Genomic DNA, 21,111 nt, shown 5'->3' on the forward strand with positions numbered 1-21,111 from the left:
CCTGCTTATAAAGAGTCAGAGGAAGATTAAGGAAATTCCTTTAACACCCCAGGCTACACTTCTGTGCTGAATAATATAAATCCCTCTGTAATTGGCCATATCTCCATCCAAAGATAACTGGGCTCTTCACTATACCTGGAAGGAGCCATCCATCCTTGCTCCTATTGTTCCTCGATAAGTCTTGCCAATTTCTTCATTTTTTAAAAAATTAAACTTTTAACTTCTTTTTTTCATCAATATTAAGTATTGGTTCCAAGGCAGAGGAGCAGTATGGGCTAGGTAATGGGGTGTTAAGTGACTTGCCCAGGGTCACACAGCTAGGAAGTATCTGAGGTCACATTAGAACCCAGGACTTCCCATCTCCAGGAGTGGCTTTCCATCCACTGAGACACCCAGCTGCTCTCTGTTCATTCTATAAAGTCCTGACAATTCCAACCTTCAATCATATCCCTCACCATGAAATTCCATAAAATTCCAAGCATATTTATGGCACAATCTGACAACTGTGTTCTGTTTGCACTGCTTGCTCTATGCTAGCCTTCTTTGGAGAAAACGGTGGTTGGGGAAATAATATCAGATGGATCTAGTAACTAGCCAAGGGTCCTTGAGCGAATGAGGAAATTTCTTTGGGCCTTGACTTTTCAAGTAAAAATATGGAGGTTGAAAAAGAGGATCTGTGACTCCAAGGGGTCCCTTCTTGTTCTGAAACTACATAATACTCCATCAAAATTGTAATTCTTTGAGGGTAGGAACCCTTTGTTGTATGTCCATACAATGTCCCAGAACATCTACTACTGATTTACTTACATAGTCAATCTTCAATCCATCCTTGTTGGTTACTGACCAGCTAAGCCCCAGCCTCCAGCTCTGGCAGCTTGCCCCACTGCTCTTCTCTCCTACTGACCTCCCCTGGCCTTAGACTCCTGGAGATCTTCCCTTAGACAATAAACATGTGTATGTGGGGACACCTCACAGATGACCTGGTTGAACAACCTGATTTTACATATTAGGACACTGAGGCACAGCGGTGTTCTAGGAATTATCCGAGATCATTACAGCTAGTTAGTGGCAGAACCAGAATTCAAACCCTGGTCTTTGAGGACTAATTCAAGGTTTCTTCCACTAAAATAGGATTTCTTAACCTGGGGGCCATGAACTTTGTTTTTAAGAAAATGTGCATTTCAACATACAAGTATCCCTTCTACATCACAACTATCCCCACAGTGGCTTTGATATCTCACAGGTCAGCCTAAGAAATTAAATGGGAACTTTGGGGGAGTTTTGTGGCAGCTACAGACGATACGTGAAGGTCCAAAGATGACACAGAAAAAGTTTAGAAACGATTCTGCCTACGACCAAGTAGTTAACCCAAATTTTACAAGGTGTTTGCTATAAATGCCCCACAAAAGAATAAATTCTTCTCCAGTATGAAGGGAGGGCCAAAAATTTTTATGTAGATTTTCTAGATTTTGATGAGCTTGTCTTTAACCCCTGCGATGTGGAAGGGATACCTGTATTTGATTTCTTTTGTAATCTTGTGCATTTTATCTTACATACTTTAAAATATGGTTTTGAGAAGGGATATATAGGTTTCACTGTATAGCCAAAGGGACCCAGGGTACCAAAAAAGGAAAAAAAAAGCCTGATACTATTGCTGGGCAGGGCCACTACCAGATATCCTGACCTCCACATTGATGACTGGCTGCAGAATGTAAGGGAGATAAAGGTAAAGTTTTCATTTCTTCTTGCTCCCTGGTACTCAGCACTGCATCTTTACAATACCTGGGACTCACTGATCTGCCCTCCACTTCTCTAGAATGTGGGGAAATACAACCAGGACCAGCCTAGACTTTACAAATGTACTACTGTTAAAAAAATGTTTAAGAAAATTAACTATATAAACAATATTTGAGGGGCATGTCTTATTTGCTTAACTGAATAATCTATTTAAAAGAACTTTGAAATAAAAATATTTGTAATCCAAATAATTCTTGCTAATTGCATTGATGTAGAGAATTCCCACCATGTTGACTCTTCCACAACAGTGAGTGAGGATACTGAAAAGTTAAATGATTTTTTGAAAGGTCAAGTGATGACTATGTCAGAGGCAAGATCTGAACCCAGGTCTTCCTCATTCCATTAGTCCAAACTTCTGTGACATGCTGTCTCTCCTTTGGTTCATTACAATTATGATGCTAGTAGTAATTTTTCATTAAAGCAGACCTGGGTTGAAGGAGATTCCATTGGAAAATCTTATCTTTCAGTTAAATGACAATATTTACTGGACAACTCTAATAAATACAGACACTTCCTAGCTATGTGACCCTGGGCAAGTCACTTAACTCCCATTGCCTAGCCCTTACCACTCTTCTGCCTTAGAACTGTGTAAATGGAGATTTCGAATCTTTGGACTTCATACCCCAGAAGTCCCTTAGTATTTCCCAAAATTCCCTTTAATCTCTCCTGTGCCTCCTTGTTTGCGTGATCACGTTATTGTTTTATAAGTGGTTGTAACTCCTCCCTCTCCCTCTTTGACCTGCAACTGGGCTGAGTTCAGGCAGTTATTTTGATTTAGTTATTATTAATAAAACTTAATAAAATATAAGTTATTGATTATTATTTTTGAAACCCACAGAACCAAAACAGAAAGTAAGGGTTTGGTCAAAAATGAAATTAATACACACAAAGCATTGTTAGGTGGGGATTCAAAAGTGATCTCTATTTCTGAGCCATGACTCCTTTAGATGCTGATGTTTACTCAATAGAAGGATATCTAATTTCTAACACAACTTAAATGTTTCATGTGGGGGGCACCAGAAATGATGTAAAGTTCCCATTCTGTTTTCCTCACCATTACTGTTGGCAAGCTTACAAATGCAATAATGGCAAAGTTATACAATGGAGGATAAAATTTCCTGGAATACTATCTGTTCAATAAACAACAGATCAGAGCTATCACAGTTCAACTTTATGCCCTTCATTCTTACAGATGGCATCCCTTTGGAGTAATTTCTTTTATTAATCTTAAATTTTTTTCTTCCTCAGGGAAACATGATTAATGTTTAAAGTTTAACCATCTGGAACTTGCTCCTTCTCAAATGAGAAAATTCAGCAGTCACATGCCTCATTTTGGGAGAGTGTGACAAAATTTCAGGCTCAATTTTCTCCATTTCCTCACAGGTGAAAAGAAAACACAGGGAAGGCTTAAACAAATCAATCACCTAAACAATAGTGAGCAAGTTTATTTATCTCAGGGATTTAACTCCTTCCTCACAAGAAAACTGTTCCCCCCCACCCTAAAGATTAAGACATTTGCATATCTGTTAATTTCTCTTAGACAGACTATTGAACTATCACCTAAAATAGTTGGAAACCCAGAACATGTGGATTTGCAAAAAGATAGACAGGTCACAAATATGAATTTCCAAATTTTAGACAAGTTGACTAGCTTCCTGTGAGAGTGTGAAAACATATGGCTGATTTCCATCAATTATTATTCAGAACAGAATCCAAAAATCTCTCAACTGAATTTCTTAAAACAAAGCCTGGATTCTTACCATTTACCTTTGGCTCCAGACTTGTGTATTTTATCATTAAATAGCAAGTACAATTAGTAATAGGTTGTAAAGATTTAAATTGTGTTAAATATTCCGATGAAATCAGTATTATACCATTAAGAGATTTTTAGAGAAGCATTTGAGAGGAATTTTTAATTTTCTTTAAAGTTCCTTATTGATTTCTATTAAATTCACCCCCCTGCCCAATAGTCACACAATCATGTAGAATAAACAGGAATCTTCCCACCTCTTTTTTTTTTTAAATGAGCATGAAGAGTGAACCAAAAATAATGCCCATATTGGCCATGTTTACATGTCCTATCTTGCTTATTGAGATCATCACCTTGATAAGGTGATGGATAGCATCCTTTGTCATCTATCCTCTTGGATTAATTATAATTAGCCATTTTGTTCAGTTAGGTCTTTAAAAATTGTTCGTTTTTTACAGTGTTGTTATTGTATAAAGTGCTCTTTCTGGTCTTGCTTATTTCACTTCATATTAGTTCATGCACGTCATCCCAGGTTTCTCTGAAACAATCCTTTTTATCATTTTTTTTTGCTGCACAAAAGCATTCCATTCCATTAATTTACCACATTCTGTGCAGTCATTATTTCCCTAATGAATGGGATCTCCCCCAAGTTTTCAGTTCTTTGCCACCATGCACAAAGCACCACTCTTGATGCTTTTGTATATGTGTGGTTCTTTTCCTCTTTCTTTGATCTCTTTGGAGGGGGGCAGGTATAGTAGTGGTCCTTCTGGGTCAAATGGTATTCAGAAATGAGTCACTTTTGAGGCATGGCCCCAAATTGTTTTCCAGAACTGCTAGACTAACTCTAACATGGATTTTCTTCATAAATAAGAAAAGGGTCTTTGATCACTGGAACTTCTTATTTCTCTTCACTAAGCCACCCTTGTAGTTGATTTGGTTCATTCATCTAGCTGTACATCTGTCCCTCCTTATCTTGGTGCTTTGGTGTCCTGTGCTCACAGCTTTTCTAGAAGTTGTTCTGCCTGAGCTTGTGGAAAGCACTGCTGGCCAAAGGATTCTTCCTTGACAGATGAAATCTCTTAATGTGAACTCACGATTGAGGAAAACTCTTATATCTGCCACCTCACAGCATTACCTATTGGAATGGCAAATTGGAAATTTGGATTCCAGCTTCAATGGTCATGAAAGAATTGTTTGCCTTTTCTCTTAAGTCTTTCCCTGCTCTCAGCGTTGTTCAGCTTTTTTATTGGATAATTCTAATATTTATCTACCACCAAATTGGTGCTCTCCCTGAATTAGCTTATATTAATTTTGTATATATTTCTCCTCACATGTATTGTCTTTCCCTGATTGAATGGAAGCTCCTTGAGGACAGGGGCAATTTCATTTTAAGTTTGTATCCCCAGTGCCAGGCACAGTGCCTAGAAATAGCAGGTAAAATTTATTAAATGTTTATTGATTAAAGTAAGAAATTGGAGTTATTATACACACCCTATACACATCTTTCCTCAACTAGCCTCTTACTCAATTTGACCTGCACAAATTACTACATCTATTTCCCTCTGTCTCTAATATGATACTATTTGTAAAAGTGTCAACATAGTGTCTGGCACACAGCAGGTGCTATATAAATGCTTATTCCCTTTCCCTTTTCTTCTCCTTCCCTTCCTTATACTATATGAACCTTATACTAAGTTAGTCAAATTTGTTCTAATTTAATGAATTCTTTACTTATAAATATAACAAATAAAATTTATTTATTCTAATTTATTAAAATTAGCATGCTTCTTATAATGGACATTTTCTCAAGGTGTTACTTTGACAGCAGTGAAAGACACCCTGAAATTTTATATGCATATTATAGCTAAAGAGGGTCTTCCCTGCACTGGTTCTCTAACTGCCTTATGCCCAAGGTTCAAGATCAAAATCTTTTTAAATCTTTTAAAAGAATACTGAAACTAATGAGCATGTACTTTATAAACTAGCCTTAATTTATGGATTACTTTGGTCCACTTCCATAATCACAGACCTTCTGACTAGATGAAATCTTAGATCATCTAGTCCAAATCTAATCTAATCAATTAATTCTTTGTAAAAGGAATTTAGGATGTTAAAAAAGTTGTCATCTGCATGACAATCTAATAATGTTCAACTCCAGTCTAATATTCTTTCTACGACATATTACCTCTGAAAGAACCTTTCAGAAGATGCTATTTCCAACTTCTGATCAATTTCTAGCTTTTCAAATCATTTCAGTAATTCTGCATCGTACCTTTCTTACCTAAATTGACTGATACAAAAAGAATAGTTTCCCTGGGTGTCTTGCCTAACACAATTTTCTGCTCAGGAATGATGCTGCTGTCCATGGTGCTGTTGCCCCAAGAAAAGGGTGGAAAGTAATCATTGAATGACTTCTCTAATCAAAACCCATCTATATAAAAATAAACTAACTGGGGTGGGATGGGGTCTTTAGGTGTTTTTGAAAGCAATTAATTTCTCTACCTCACTGACAAAGTTGAAATAGGGCCAGTAGATGACTCAATTCCTGCAGGTTTCCTCCTTGTTAGTGCTGTATCTAGTTTTTACAGCATGCAGGAGACAAGATGAGGAATTAGGAAGACTATCTTCCACTAAGGTGAAAAGTGTTTTATTAAAGAAAGAAAAGCAAATTTTAAAATGTCAAGTTCAGAGGACTCATCTTCAGTTCCCACAGCCTTATTCCTTGTCTGGGGTCTGTTGTTGGCTCAAAGGCAGTATTAATCTGAAATAGATCTTATAGTGATCAATGAAAAAGATAACAGAGCACATGTCTGCCTTATGGAATTCACACCAGAGATGGATGTGGAAAAGAGAGTTATGTAGAAGGAGAAAAGACTTAAAGATATCTTCAATATATACGTGTACGTATAAGTATAGACAAGAGTAGTGTTAGTGTGTATATATACATACATATATATATATACATATGAGAGAGAGAGAGAGAGAGAGAGAGAGAGAGAGAGAGAGAGAGAGAGAGAGAGAGAGAGAGAGAAAGCGAGAGCATATATAGAGCAAGAAAACATTCAAGCAATGGGTTGGAATGAAGTAGGGAGGTTCCCCTTGATGAAATGATCTTGAAGCAAGGCTTTGAAACAAAGGATTACTCCCTCTATTGCCTCTATTCTCTCCCTTGTCTTCAATCTTTCCCTTTCTACTGGATCCTTCCTTAACTACCTATAAACATGTCCATGTTTTCTCCATCATCAAAAAACCATTACTTGTGGAGCAATTGTATTTCTCATCCCTTTTGTGGCTTTTCTCCTTTAGGCCACCTGCAATCAATGCTTTTTCAATTTCTTTCCTCTTACCTTTTACCAAACCTCTTGATGTTTCTTCTCCATATAGCTGGGCTTCTGAGCTAATCCAAAACTTCTCTCTCCAAAGTTACCAATGATCTAACTGCAGAATCTAATGGACTCTTACTGTTCATCCTTCTCGACCTCTCTGAAGCCTCTGACACTGTCACTTCCCACTGTCTCCTTAATAGGCTCTATTCTCTAGGTTTCCACCACACTACACTCTCCTGGTTCTCATTCTACCTGTCAAATTGCTCTTGTGATTGGTTTTCTTAGCTGGTTTTTTATCCAGGTCCAATCTTCAGGGCTCTGTCCTAGATTCTCTTTTCTTCATCCTATTTTGCTTGGTGGTCTTATTGGCTCCTGTGGATTCAATCCTCATCTCTACACTTACTTCTCTAGCCCCAAACTCCCTCTTAAAACTCCAGTCTCCTATCTCCATCTGCCCCATGGGACAAGTCAAACTGGAGGTTGTATAAGGCATCTTAAGCTCAAAAAATGTCCCAAACTGAACTCATTATCTTCCCTCCCAAGCCTTTCATTCTCTTAATCATCCAGGCTCAACATCTTGGCATCATCCTCAATTCTTCACTCTCTCTGACCCTAATGTCCAAAAAGCTTGTTGATTTTTATTCTCCCAACTTTTACTATATATTCTCTCTTCTGAGACTTCCATCACACTGGTACCGTCCCTCATTACCTCATGCTTGGAATATTACAATAGCCTGCTGGGCTGATCTTTATGCTTCAAGCCTGTCCCCCATTCCAGTTCATCCTCCACTCAACTATCCAATTCATCTTCTTAAAAAAATCTTCTGTTGGTCACTCAACACTTTTTCTACCCCTCTTACCTTTTCGGTCTTCTCACACCCGATTCCCTCCCTCCCACATTGCTATATATCACAGAAGACACTCTATTACCCACTTCTATTCATTTTCATTGGCTGACTGCCTCCCATGCCAGGAAATCTCTTCTCCATCCCTATCTCCCTGGTTCCTTCAAGTGGCAGCTTCTAGGAGACATCTTTCCAGTCCCCTCATGATTCTAGTTCCTTCCCTCTGGTGATTATTTCCAATTTAGTCTTTATAGCATATCCTGTTTGAACATGGTTGTTCATATGATATCTTCTCCATTAAATTGTGAATTCCATGAAAGCAGATTTTTATTTTTGTCTCTCTTGCTATCCCCAGTGCCTAGCACAGTGTTTGGCACATAGAAGGTGATTAGGAAATGCTTGTTGATCTGACTTAAAGGAGAGAGGATGGAATTCTGTGTGGGAGGCCATATGCAGAGCAATGAGGGGAGAATCACTGTGTAATCATCAGTATTCAGCTTTTAAATTACACGAAGAAGAGGAAAGTAAGTGGTAGAGAGGAAGAGGAAAGGGAAGAAGGAAGGAAACAAGCTTTTAGTAAGTTTCCACAAAGTACCAGGCATGGTGCTTTACAAATCTTCTCTCAGCTGATCCTGATAACAATCCTGAGAAGTGGGTACAATCATATTATCCCCATTTTAAATATGAGGAAACTAAAATGGATGATAAGTGACTTGCCCGGGGTCACAGAGCTAGAGAATGAGGCAGGACTGAAACTTCCTTACTGTATTCACTGCACCCATTAGGAAGAGAAAAGAAACTGGTGAAGGAGGAAGGTAGCCCTCTAAAAGCCTATCCTCTTCCCAGAAAGTGGTAGAATAGAAGCAGCATTTTTTAAACTTTTGCCTTTTTAATTCTCTACCCATAGCACAGTGTCTGCAATATAGCAGGCACTTAATATGTTTATTGACTGACTGTCTGAAAATTAGGGCATTTAGAAATAATCAGAGTTAAGTCTGACTTAGCCATAGGGCTGTAGAGCATTTGCTGCTATGGCAATTTCAGTCAGAGGAGTAGCATCTCACAGTGTGATCTAGAGGGAGAAGGAGCAAAATGCTTGGGCCCAACTCTCAATTTCTAGTCTTTTGTGACCAACTTAATGGATTAGCCTGAAGATGGGATGACTGACTGCAAAGCACCTGTGTAAGGCATGGCTGAGGAGCAGAAACAGATTAAACCTGGGGGGAAAACCATAGAGAAAGAGAACCATAATTAAGGCAAATGTAAGGATCTCCCTGAAATGCTTTATTTCGGAAATAGGAAATCAAATGAGACTAACTTCCAGAGGCACAAACTATGGACTACAGAAGCAGAAGGGTAGTAATGAACCTGTCTGGGCGGTAACGCCTCTGAGAAATGAACATTCCCCTCCAAGAGCAACTCTCCTCTGTAGCAGGAAGGCAGCAGAGGCTCCGAGAGGAAGCAATTTCCATCCCTCCCCCAGCAGTGGACCCCTCGCTCGCTCCTCCTCCTCCTTGTCTTTGTTTGGGAAAATGTTCCCCAATAGCAGGACTGGAGATTTTCTTCTCCCCACCTTCCACAAACACATAAGGCTGCCTTTGTTTTCTTCTGGTTTTTAAGAATCTTATCCCACAGGCTGTGTTCCCTGGGTACACTTGAACACTTCTCCAAGTTCTCTTTTCTGCTCTGTGGTTTCACAAGTGTGCTTTCTGGTCTATAAACCTAGAAAGGGGATCGTCACCTTAGAGGGGAAGAGGGGGCCTGTGGGGTCACCTTGGTAAATATATATTAAGCTACGTAAATTCCCATCAAAGTATTTTCAGTGTATGAAACATGTACATTAAAGATGAAGGATGCTGCCACTTGGAAATACTTGAGGCTCAGGTGGGAGGGAAGAAAGTGTGGTGATTCAGTGCCAACTTTGCCCTAGTTAGAACAATTAAACAAAGCCATTCAGTGTATACTTGCTAGCCTAACCAGCAAGTCTGAGCAGAGGGTGTCATCTTTGATTTCTGAAACCTCTGCTCCTGGGGGCGTGAAGGGGGTATTACAACTGCTCTGTGACAATCACTGAGAACCACCACTTCACCTCTCGGGTCACAGATTCTTCACGATTTGATTAAAAAGTAGTAAAGTTTGTATACTCCCCTCCCTTCCAGGAACTGCCCACACTTCCTTTCAGCCCTGTCAGAACTACAGAGCCTCAAAATTCAAGGCAAAAGAGGCTGGGCAGAGGGATGCTAGAAATACAGCATAACACCAGGGAAAGGACTATCGTTTTGGATAGGTGCTGTATAGGCAGCTCTCTTTCAACCATACAGGGGAAAAAAAATCTCATGATTTGATGTGTGATCATCTCCAAAGCAGAGGAAGGTTTAGAAATATATCTGATCTTTCTCATTTCTCTCCCTGCCTGCCCCACTGAGAGACAGAGAGAAAGGGGAAGTGAGAAAGGTGGAGATAGAATAAGAAAGAGGGAGGGGGGAAGGGGGAGAGAGATAGAGGGAGAGAGGTAGAGGGGGGAAGATGTAAAGAGACAGAGGAGAAAGTGAGAAAGAGGAAGGGGAGAGAAGGGGGAGGGGAAAGAGAGAGAGAGAGAGAGAGAGAGAGAGAGAGAGAGAGAGAGAGAGAGAGAGAGAGAGAGAGAGAGAGAGAGAGAGAGAGAGAGAGAGAGAGAGAGATATGGAGGAGGCAAAATGTAAAGAGAGAGAGGAGAAAGTGTGAAAGAGGAAGGGGAGGAGGGAGAGAATGCTTTATTCAACAAGTCTAGAATAGTTTAATAGTCTAATCAGGGATTAGGAAACTAATGCCTGTTTTTAGTGGGAACTAAGAATGGTTATAAAATTTGTAAAAGTTTTATTATATTAAAAATGTAAAAGCCATTGTTCACTTTATAGATGTACAAAAAAAAAGGCAGTCAGAATTGGCATAGTTTGCAACAATTTGCAGATCTCAGGATTCTAAATGGTACAAAAGAGACTAATGTACAATGCAGCCCAAAGGGCTGGCTAGTCAATGCCAAATGAAAAATTTCTTTGAGTGTAAACATATCAGCGACTTAATGGTTGCAGTTTTAAAGAAAACTAAACTTTTCACCAGAAATGGAGAGAGGGAAAAATTAGAGGAGAAGGGGGAAGGGGAAGAAGTAGGGAAAGGGAGAAGAAAGTGGATAAAGGAAGGAAGGGAAAGGGAGAAGGTGGAGAGGAAAAGTGAATTGGGGAGGAGGAAGAAGGAAGGAAGGGGAAAGAGAAAGGGAGAAGGGGAGGAAAAAGGGAAGGAGACAGGGGAGAAGGGGAAGGAAGATTAGAGAGAAAGATTTACCAAAACTTTGCCTTATACTACATGGACTGAACTCGCAGATAACAAGGGGATCAGGGGCAGAGGGTACTGCCACGATCTCCTCATTTTAAATGATGATCCCAGATGACTTGTATAATGACTTAAGTGTTAATGATAATATTTCAAGCAAGAAAGATTTTGCTCCATAAGGGGCACTGCCTAAGCATTTCTGCCACATTTTTTCACTAACTTGTTAATTGGATCCTCCTCCTAGTCATTAGCATGAATTAGCAAGTTCCTCTACATGCTTAATCATTCAGTCCACTGCTGCCAAATAGGCTGAAGTACTGTGGAGAATTAAGACCCTCCAAAGCATTTCTTTCCATACACTGGTCAACAATGGGGCACATACAAGGACAGCCTGGGAGGAAAACCCACCATGTCCTGCTTTGAGAAGACAAAGATGATTGTGATCATGGCATGACTTTATGGAGAAAGCAAGTGAGCATTGCCAGACAAATAAACACTGAGGATGAAAAAAAAGAGTATCATTTACCTCTCTCTGAATCCAGGACAGCATGATGGAACAGAGCAAAAACAGCAGTTAGCATTCACAGGAGGGCAGGATTTTGGCAAACAATGAAATAGCATTTACCACCCAGTCTTTCTCACCCATCTAATTACCGCCATCATATTCCTTTCCAGGAGTTATTTCAGCTGAACTCAATCACACCTAAGTGTGTATTTTGGGCAGCATACAACGAAGCCAAGAGAGATCAGCTAAATTTATGAGGCAGCATACCAACGTGGGAAAGTAATCCAGCCTAAAATATCGTGGACAAATAGGGGGAAAGTCTTGCAGTAAACATTCCCATACCAGATACACATCTTCATTCTTCTTACTCCCCTACCCCTGCCCTCAAAAAAAGGGCAGCTGATATTTTAAAAAACCTTGTGAGATGAAAAGTTACCTTTTGTTTTAATAATAACAATAATAGTGTAATAATAGTATAGAGTGCCCATTATATGCTGTGCTAATTGCTTCACAAATATTTTCCCATTTGATCCTCACCACAACCCTGGGAGGTAGGTCCTGTTATTATTGTCATTGCGTAGGTGCAGAATTGTGTAAGGTCACACAACTGAGACTGGATCTAAATTCAGATCTTCCTGGCTCCTAGCTCAGAGCTCTCTCCACTGTGCCATCTAGCTGTCACCAGCAGCTGAGAGGATTTTGTTACCATTTCAGCCATTAAACAAGTTACTTCCTTTATGAATCTTTATTTTTCATTCTTTTTGCTGGTGTTGTGTACAGATAAAGAAAGGGTCCATGGTGACATTCTCAGAATGGGGGACTGGAGACAAGGCAGGGTTAGACAAAGTAATGGAGAGACAAGAAGGACAGACATGAGGCTTGGAGGAAAGAACTGCAAACAGAGGGACAAAACAGACTGATCAAGGAAACAGGAAGAGGGAAAGGGGAAAGGTAAAATGAGAAAGGAAGAGAAATCGTTATGGAGTTGGGGCAGTAGCTCCCTGCACTCCACTGAGTTTTATTCCCAGGATTGCACCAGAGACACACTGCATAACCCTGGGAAGTCTTTTAACCTGCCAATCTATAATAAAGCCAATATCCTGTTCTTGTCTGCCATTAAATAAAGTCTAAGACTGGAGATCCAAAGTATGTTTCATAAATGTATTAAACAGAGAGCAACTAAGAGGATGGCCAATCACCAATAAGCATGAGAAAAAGGCAAAGTCATTTTCTTCCACACCAAACTTTTACTTCAGAGACTGTATGCACTAGTGGCTACCATGCTAGATTGTTAAGCTCTAAATAGAATGGTTTAAAACAGAAGTTAATGATAGCCCATCATAATCTTAATTCCATAAGGCCGTTCTTCAAATGGGTTTCTCAACCATTCCACAAGGACTGGGCAAGATCCCTGAATGGGTTCTCCTCTATGGTGGGTTTTTTTTTTAAATTGAATTTTATTTAATTATTTTAGAATATTTTCCCATGGTTACATAATTCATGTTCTTCCCCCCCACCCCAATAGTGAACGCACAATTCCATTGGGTTTTACATGTGTCATTGATCAAAACCCATTTCCATATTATTGATAATTGCACTAGGGTGAACATTTAGAGTCTATATCTCAATCATATCCCCATCGACCATGTGGTCAAGCAGTTGTTTTTCTTCTGTGTTTCTGCTCCCACAGTTCTTCCTCTGGATGTGGATACATTCTTTCTCATAAGTCCCCCAGAATTGTCCTGGATCATTGCATTGCTGCTAGTAGAGAAGTCATGGTGGGGGTTCTTAACTTGTTTTCTGAGAACTTTTTTATTTCTAAAAATATCTTGATAATGATATTAAAAATAGTTTCCTTTGTAATCCTATGTATTTGATTTTATGAATTTAAAAATATGATTCTGAGAAAAGGCACATAAGCTTTACTAGATTATCAAATGGGACCATGGCACCCAAACTGTTAAGGACCCCTGTTCTATGGGATTTACTGGAAAGCATGTTGGCTCTGTGTCTCTAGGGGAAGAGAGACTATAGGAAAAGGCAGCTCAAGGGGTAACAAGAGTTGAGAATTCCAGATTATGAACTGAGGCTCTGATGACTGCTAACTGTGGGATGATGGGCAAGCCAAATAATTGCTCTCAGCCTCAGCTTCCTCATTATGGGCATATAAATATTTATATTTATACTTATATATTTATATTCATTTACACTAAATATCTATCAAGGTTAAAAGGAAAATGCTTTAAAAACTCCATGTAAATGTGAGCTGTTACTGTTGTTACTAATGTCATAATATCCACCTCTTTCACTGATCCACCAAACTGTCTTTTCATGTTATTTTAATGACCAGTTTATTATAGATTCATGAAAACACTATTTTCATAGGAGCATAGTATTTGAACTAGTAGGGACCTTTAAGACCACCCAGTCTGGGCCCCCGCCATGTTTTTCAAGTGAGGAAACTGAAGCCTGGTGACGTTAAGAGACTCATCCAGCAGGATTTAAACCCAGATCTTTCTGATTTCAAATCCACCACCCTATCTTCTACAGTATGGCCAGGTTGGTGGATGGGAGCACATACATCTGTTGGGAGTATTCCCCTCCAATGATGTTGTCCATGGGGCTGGGGCATCCTCTCCACTCTCTGTACTGTCTGCATGGCTTGAAGGGCTCCCTCCTGGCTGGAGCTGAACAGATGGTGACTTGTTTAGAGATGGTGGTCTATAGGAGGACCATGAAAGTGATTTTGTTTTTAAGTTCTTAAAGGGCATGGCCCAACAGCTGTCACCAGCTACCAGGAGAGTTCTTGGAGAGTTACTTGACCTCCTGCAGCTAGCTAACTGTACTATATATAGTCCTCTTATTTGCCACTTGGCAGCTACCCCACAATTTAACACAACTCCAAAAGTCATGCTTTGTACTCTGATCATTTCCCATGGAATAATCTCTTCATTGGGTGGATGGGTGTCTACTGTCTCTCCAATTGGATGGTCACTCTCTTAGGGCCTTTGGGGTAGACCCACTTTCATCAGCCAGGGTCAAAGATTAAGTGCTGGGGAAGAGGGAGAGTGAAGAAAAGGTCAACATGAGATCTCAGAGCAGAGGTTTTTAAATCATGTGTTTGATAGACCTTTTTGGCAATCTGGTGTCTCTTATGGACTCCTTGGGAAAGTTTTAAAATGCACAAAATAAAATATATTGAATTACAAAGGAAATCAATTCTATTGAAACACACCTAAAAGAATTAAAAAAAAGAGAGAGATTAAGTTCATGGACCCCCTGAATGAGTGGTTATTCAGGCCAATCATTTCCTTTTACAGATGAGGAAACAGAGGCAGAGAGAAATGAAGAGAGATGGATTCAAGGTACCAGAGATACTAGTGGCAGAATAGAAATTGGGTCCTAGGTCCTCATGCTCTAAATCTGGAATTTCCAGTAGTTTCTATCAACCAAGACCAAGTTGAGGAGTCATTATAAGATGACCTGAAGGGATGAAGTCAAGAGCTCAAGGTGCTAGAGAGCATTAGAACATCTGGTTAAAATTAAGACTCTCAGATGGTAGACCTCCTTGGGGTCTAAAGGGTATGCTGGAGAGGCTTTTGCAGGCTATCAGAGCTGGGCTAGAAACCTCATTAGGAAAGTTTTGGAGAATGGAACTGAAGGTACCCCGAGGGGTTTGGACCATTCAGTCACTGATGATTCAACAAGTATTGATCAAGGGACTATTTGTTATATATAAGACACTGTGCCAAGTAACTTCTGATCCCTGCTCTCGAGCACTTTACAGTGTACACAGAGGAAAACAAAATTCATTTAGTCCTGCATTTTCTCTTGAGAGGAAAAAGTAAAAACAGAGCTTCCAATTCTTCCTCTCCTACTGCCACAGAATAATGACATTATTTTCTTCTTGGTGCTAAAGTAGAGGTGATTAGAGTGTTGATTGGCCTGACTATCCACTAAGCTTTTGGCTAATACTATTTAAGATAGTATGATCTTCACCTAAGCACAATGAGGAGAACTGTTACCCATGGTGCCCTGCACACAGAGTAAAGAGGTATTTGGTAAATTCTTGTGGAATGAATGATGCTTGTGACCTTTACACTGGATTTATTTTGTCTCTAAGGTTCAGTCCCAGGGGGCCATAGATTGGAAAAGGTACTGAACTGGGTGGGAATCAAGAGAACCAGGTTCCAGCCTAGCCTGCTATTAATTAGCAGAAAGATTTTGGCCCTGTCATTGAAGTCTCTTGGGCTTCCTCATGTATAAAATAAGGTAATGAAACTAAATCAGCAGTTTTCAGTGTCTAAGACTCCCTTTTCAGGAAAAACAAAACAAAACTATTCTCAGTGAGATATTTAAATTTCAAACACAGTAAATATCAATAGACTTTGGCCACATAAAAGTTCCTGGGGTACAGAGGAGTCCTCAATAATTTTTAAGAGTATAAAGGATTAGATCATTTCTGGCGATTCATCCAATGCTGCCAATCCTTTAAGTCCATGACTTCCAGAGTTCCCAGACTCTTCACAGTCACAGCCTTGGGTAGATAACACCATATAGCCAAACTTTTGGTTTCCTGATGGCATTCTTTCAAAGTTCATCATGAAAATCCTTAAGACTAACAAAAAGAAAAAGTGATCTATTATACCACAAAAATGCCTTTTGTTTTTTCAGCTAATAATCTTAACACCAAAGAAGTGACAAGACATCATGGGCTCCCAGTTAGTGAGTTGAAAGGGTCTTCTCAAATCATCTAATCCAACCTGCTCACTTTTCAACGAAGGAAAACTACAATCCAGAAGGGATGTTGACTTCCTCAAGGTCACAGAAGCAAGCAGAAAGGATCTGAACCGAAAGCCAATATCTCCAAACCCAGCACTCTTATCAAAGAAGCCACAAAAAAAGCAAGTAGGAAGGATCTTGGTATTGCTACAAACCTACATTCAAGATGACTGAGACATCTATATGCCTTTTTGGAGTTTGTAACTGATACAGATTCTTTTCCTAATACCGTGGAAAACTTTTTCCAAGTTTCTTTCATTTTTAGGGAAGAAAAAAAAAACTATTGATGAGTATTTTAAATTGGAGTGAGCACAAATTCACTGATTTAACATAACTGATACATAAGCAAAATCTTTTCCTGAAGGCAAACCTTACAAAAGTAAAACAAGAAGCTTCCAATACTCTTAAATGCCAAACTTATCCAGGGAGATGCTCTTTTGGTTAAAGGTGATGCTTGATTTCTGTGTCCAGGAGAACAATTGCCATTAATAAAGATTTCTCCAAGTGGGACTCAAAGAAATCATTCAAAGCCATCAGGATCACAACTGTTTTACATAATTTGCTCCCCGTGTATATTTACCAGAGAAATTCCTCAACCCAAACCTGCCCATGCAAATGCTGAGACTCAAGGAGGTTAAATTTAGAGCTAGACATATGCTTATTTTTTCTTGTAAGAATCCAGCAGGAAAAATTGAAGAAATGGATGCTATGCCAGCCTGAAAAACTCATGATTGTCTCATCGGTATGTTCCTAGTAGCCATGTGCTTTGCTGAATGTACATATAATTTGTAATGTTTCCACTGAAATAAGCCAACTCCCTTACCTGAAAGAAGAGAAATGCTTGGCATTTGTAACCATACACTCAAATTAGTAGGAAATTCCACATAAAAACATCCAAACGATAATGAACTTCATCAGCCAACTGTGAACAAAGAGAACACAGATGGCCTGTCCCTCCACGCCACTTGGGCGTCCAAGCTCCCCACTAATCGTGTTCTGTGACTCCTACCAAACGCGTTGCTTTTATGGCGGCCCATAAGGAGAAACATCTCGAGTTCTTTGTCTGCACAACCCTTTATGGACTGATGACTTCTGCGTGTGGATGTTGGTCTGGATCACAGCCGACTTCTTTAGTGACAACCTCTCGGAGTGCCGAGGAGCCTGGCCACATCTGACAGGAATTGTCACTTTTTATCAGAGTTCAGAGGAACCTCAGAAGTCCGACCCTATGAGCTCCCCAAGGAGAACTCTAGCCCAGTGTCTGCTTGAGGACTTCTAGCCTACTAATCCCACTGCTAGCGACAGGGACCCCAAGGGCTCCCAAAGACGGTTCATTCCATTTGGGGATGGCTCTAATCGGTAGGGAATTTTTTGTTACTTTTATTTTAGCTTTAGAAGCTCCACAGTGATGAAGTTGATGTCTAGACAGAGCTTAGCCCAGGATCGCATGTGCACATTTTAATGGTGATGATGAGAATGAAAACGACATGAAATGAACATTCTAAGGTGTATCTACCTGAAGGGCAAACGTGAAATTTCCCAGCTTAGGGATTCTCAACCTGGGATCCATGAACTTCAAGAAGAAGTTTTTGTAAAGGTATTTCAGTATAATTGGTTTCCTTTGTAATCCTTTGCATTTTATTTTCCGTATCTAATAACGTTCTGAGAAGAAAGAGGTCCTTGGGTTCCCCAGAGCCAAGGGGGCTCCTGACCAAAAAAAGGCACAGAATGCCCGTTTGGAGAGATTTCTTTTCCTGGAGCTTTCCCATAGAAATATCACTTATAACCACGACTGAGAAGAGTCCAAGAGGGACAGGTAAACATCGAGATGAGTGCTTTAAGGAAGTATTAGAACATGACCGCGAGGAGGAGAGGAGAGAAACAGCACAAATAGCTCACCCTTGATATGCTACCGTCTACTTTCCTAATCCCTGTCCTACGTTTTATATCCTGCTGTCCTTTGACTGTGTCAGGGAACAGGCTGCCACATCATGCCCAAACAGCGGAAATTCTAAGGAAAACAAAAACCACTGAGAAACTAAGGATTTAAAGCCAACTTTTTTGACTATAGAGGGGCAGCTATTTGTGGCTGGGTAACAAACGTACACCTCTAAACAGAGGATTTTGTCACAGAATTTTCTGAGGAACCAGGACAGCTGGGAGGGAGAGAAGGGCATCCCAAAGCTACCAGGAAATAGAAAGTCTTTGAAAGGAATGGAATTTATGGAGGTTTCAGCTTTCAATTATGCCAAATTAGAAAGCTGTTGTTCTGGCTATCAGAGAAGAAAGAAAACACACATTTCTTATTTAGTTCTCAGTAGGTAAGTATACACTTCTAAACAAGGAAAAGGAAGGTAAAAGGGGTAAATTAAGCCCTCTGTGGAACTGTGGGAGAGTATGCTTCCTGAAAGCAGAGAAGATAAAAACACGAGAGACACCAAGTAAACTTGTACTGACAGTTCTCATTTTACATAAAATTGCATCACACAAATTCAACTTTACATGAAGAATTATGAAACAAATTCAAATTGAAAAGAAAAATCTTTTAATTTTACTGTGCAGTTCTCTCCCTCTTTCCCTCCCTCTCCAGCTCTGGCTCTTATGCACTCCTCTGGCCCTCAGCAGTCCTCTGGGGCATCCTCTCCTAAAAAATCCCATCCAAGGAAAAGCAGAAGAACTGCCACTGCCACTGTGAGGTCCTGGTGTGAGATCTCAAAAGAGGAGAGCTATGTCCCACTCCAGCCCCCAGCCCTCATGTCTATCTCTATGTGCCCATCTTCTGTCTGGCTTCCTATTTCATTATCCTACTCAGTGGCACTACTAGAGTAAGGCACACAAAGTTGGCCTTTGAAGCCAAGAAGACCTAGGTTCAAATCCTGTCTCTGCCACATATAGGTGGGCAAGTCATTTAACCTCTTAGTGCTCTAGGCAACTCTCAAAGACTATAATTGGCAAAAAGGTGCCAACTTGCAAAAGCGCATTGATGGAGAGTTTCCTCATCTTGAACTTCCTGACAGCATGGTCCCCATTTCTTCTCATAACATTTCCCTACTTCCCATTCTGTACAGCAAATTCAATTAGATTAGGAACTTCTTGCCTGAGCTGAATGCACATATTTGCTCCCTCAAACTTCCTATTTTTTGATTTGGAGATAAAAATGAAGTCATAGAGTCTCTGCATGAAACGGAACCTCCGAGGTTCTCTAGTCCCACCTGTAAGTGACCAAGAATCCATCCTATACTATGCCTGAAAAGTGGACATCCAGTATTTGCTTGAAGATATTAAGCAAGCTAGGGTGGTTCATTTTATATTAGCATCATTAAATACCTTTCCCTGTTTGATATGAAATTACAAATCTTTAGTGACTGAAACAAACAACCATTTGCTTAAACAATTTTAGAGAGTGAAAAACTACATTAAAAAACTACATTTAAGTACTATAGTAGACACAGAGTACTAGAAAATAAAGGAGTTTTCACCTGTTCAATTTGGTTAGGATAACAGAAACTTGAAAGCACATTCAATTTTGGATAAATGTGAGTTGATTATGTTTCTTCTCTCCAACTGCATTAAGAGATTTGCTCTGGCACTTTAAAATGATTTTTAGTTATCATGCGATCTGAAACAATGCTACATATTTCCTCTCTCTGGACAGCAATGGAGCTCAGTGAACATTATTAATCCCTTGAGGGTCTATTTGAAAGCAGTGCAAATCCAGATCTCCCCCACTGTCTCCTTTGGAAAATAACATTAACTTTTCTTGGGCTTTTGGTTGATGTTTTTTACAAAACATTCATCAAAGTGAAAAACAGCTTCTCTCCTCCTCAAGAAAATGCTCTATAAATTTCTTCAGTATGCAGCTCAGTAATATGACTGACTTCTGAGATAATCTTCTTGACTTCCACTCTGAGAAATCAGCTTTTTGCTTACCTCTTTGGACATCTGATGCACCAGACTAGTTGGTAAGACTGTGAAATAAAAAGCTTCATGTAATACAGACACCAAAGGTCAGGGTTATAACATCTTAGAACTTGATCTCCTCCATGCTCAGCAATTTAACTTTCTTCCAGCCATTCTCTTCCCATACAATCTTAAAGAAATTCACGAAAATTTAAATGCTGTGGGCATAAGCTTTCAACCAGACAACTAAAAGGAAAACTTCAGGAGAAGGGAAGCACATGTTACATTTGTGCCTAATCTATTCTTGCAATCCAATTTCTGAGACTCTTTCCAGGCTTTCTGGAAGATGACTGGATAGTTTAAAGATAGTGGATGGAGCTGAAGCCCCTTGGATTGTAGCCAAACCCAAGCAAATTACTTTTTGTTCCAAGTGTTCTGTTTTAACAAAAAACAAAGACATGAAAATTCAGCTCCATTTACGTTATTGGTAGGCTTTAAGAATAGTCTTTACTGGTGTCCTAACAGGTATGGACTAGCATCACAATCCCTAAATTCCTCCAACAAAATCATATTGATCTGTAAAAGTTCTCAAAAAAAAATCCTTTCTTCTTTTAGGACACAACCTAAACATCTTAAAAATTCAAACAATGACGGATGACTCTTCTTCCTCTCAAGTACTCTTTGAGCACCCAAGTCCTACTTCTTGAGCTTCCTGGGAGCTGAGGCTGCAGAGAGCTGGCTGATCAGTCCATGGGAGAGAATTTGGAGTATGATTTGGTTGGGTCGGGAAACCACAAACTATTCGATATCATAAAGCCCATTTCAAAACTCAATAGTACTTAACTGTAACTAGAAAGAAGGAAACCTAGACATCTAGAAAATAGAGCATTTTCAGGT

At 39.7% G+C, this 21,111-nt stretch overlaps 1 protein-coding gene across 13 annotated transcripts in view; it reads right to left on the reverse strand.

The window, feature by feature from the left end:
• APBB2 (amyloid beta precursor protein binding family B member 2) overlaps positions 1 to 21,111 on the reverse strand; it is a 416,082-nt gene that overhangs the window by 22,196 nt on the left and 372,775 nt on the right. The window contains exon 1 of one of the 13 annotated variants that reach the window (XM_056802566.1): positions 11,554 to 11,791. The exons of the other annotated variants lie outside the window; for them this stretch is intronic. Coding sequence (XP_056658544.1) covers positions 11,554 to 11,648 — 95 coding nt within the window. The 5' untranslated portion in view covers positions 11,649 to 11,791. Of the gene's footprint in view, positions 1 to 11,553; positions 11,792 to 21,111 lie in introns of those variants that run through there. 13 annotated transcript variants of the gene reach the window in all.

Source organism: Monodelphis domestica, chromosome 6 (genome assembly GCF_027887165.1).
Source record: "Monodelphis domestica isolate mMonDom1 chromosome 6, mMonDom1.pri, whole genome shotgun sequence".
Lineage (NCBI taxonomy): Eukaryota > Metazoa > Chordata > Mammalia > Didelphimorphia > Didelphidae > Monodelphis > Monodelphis domestica.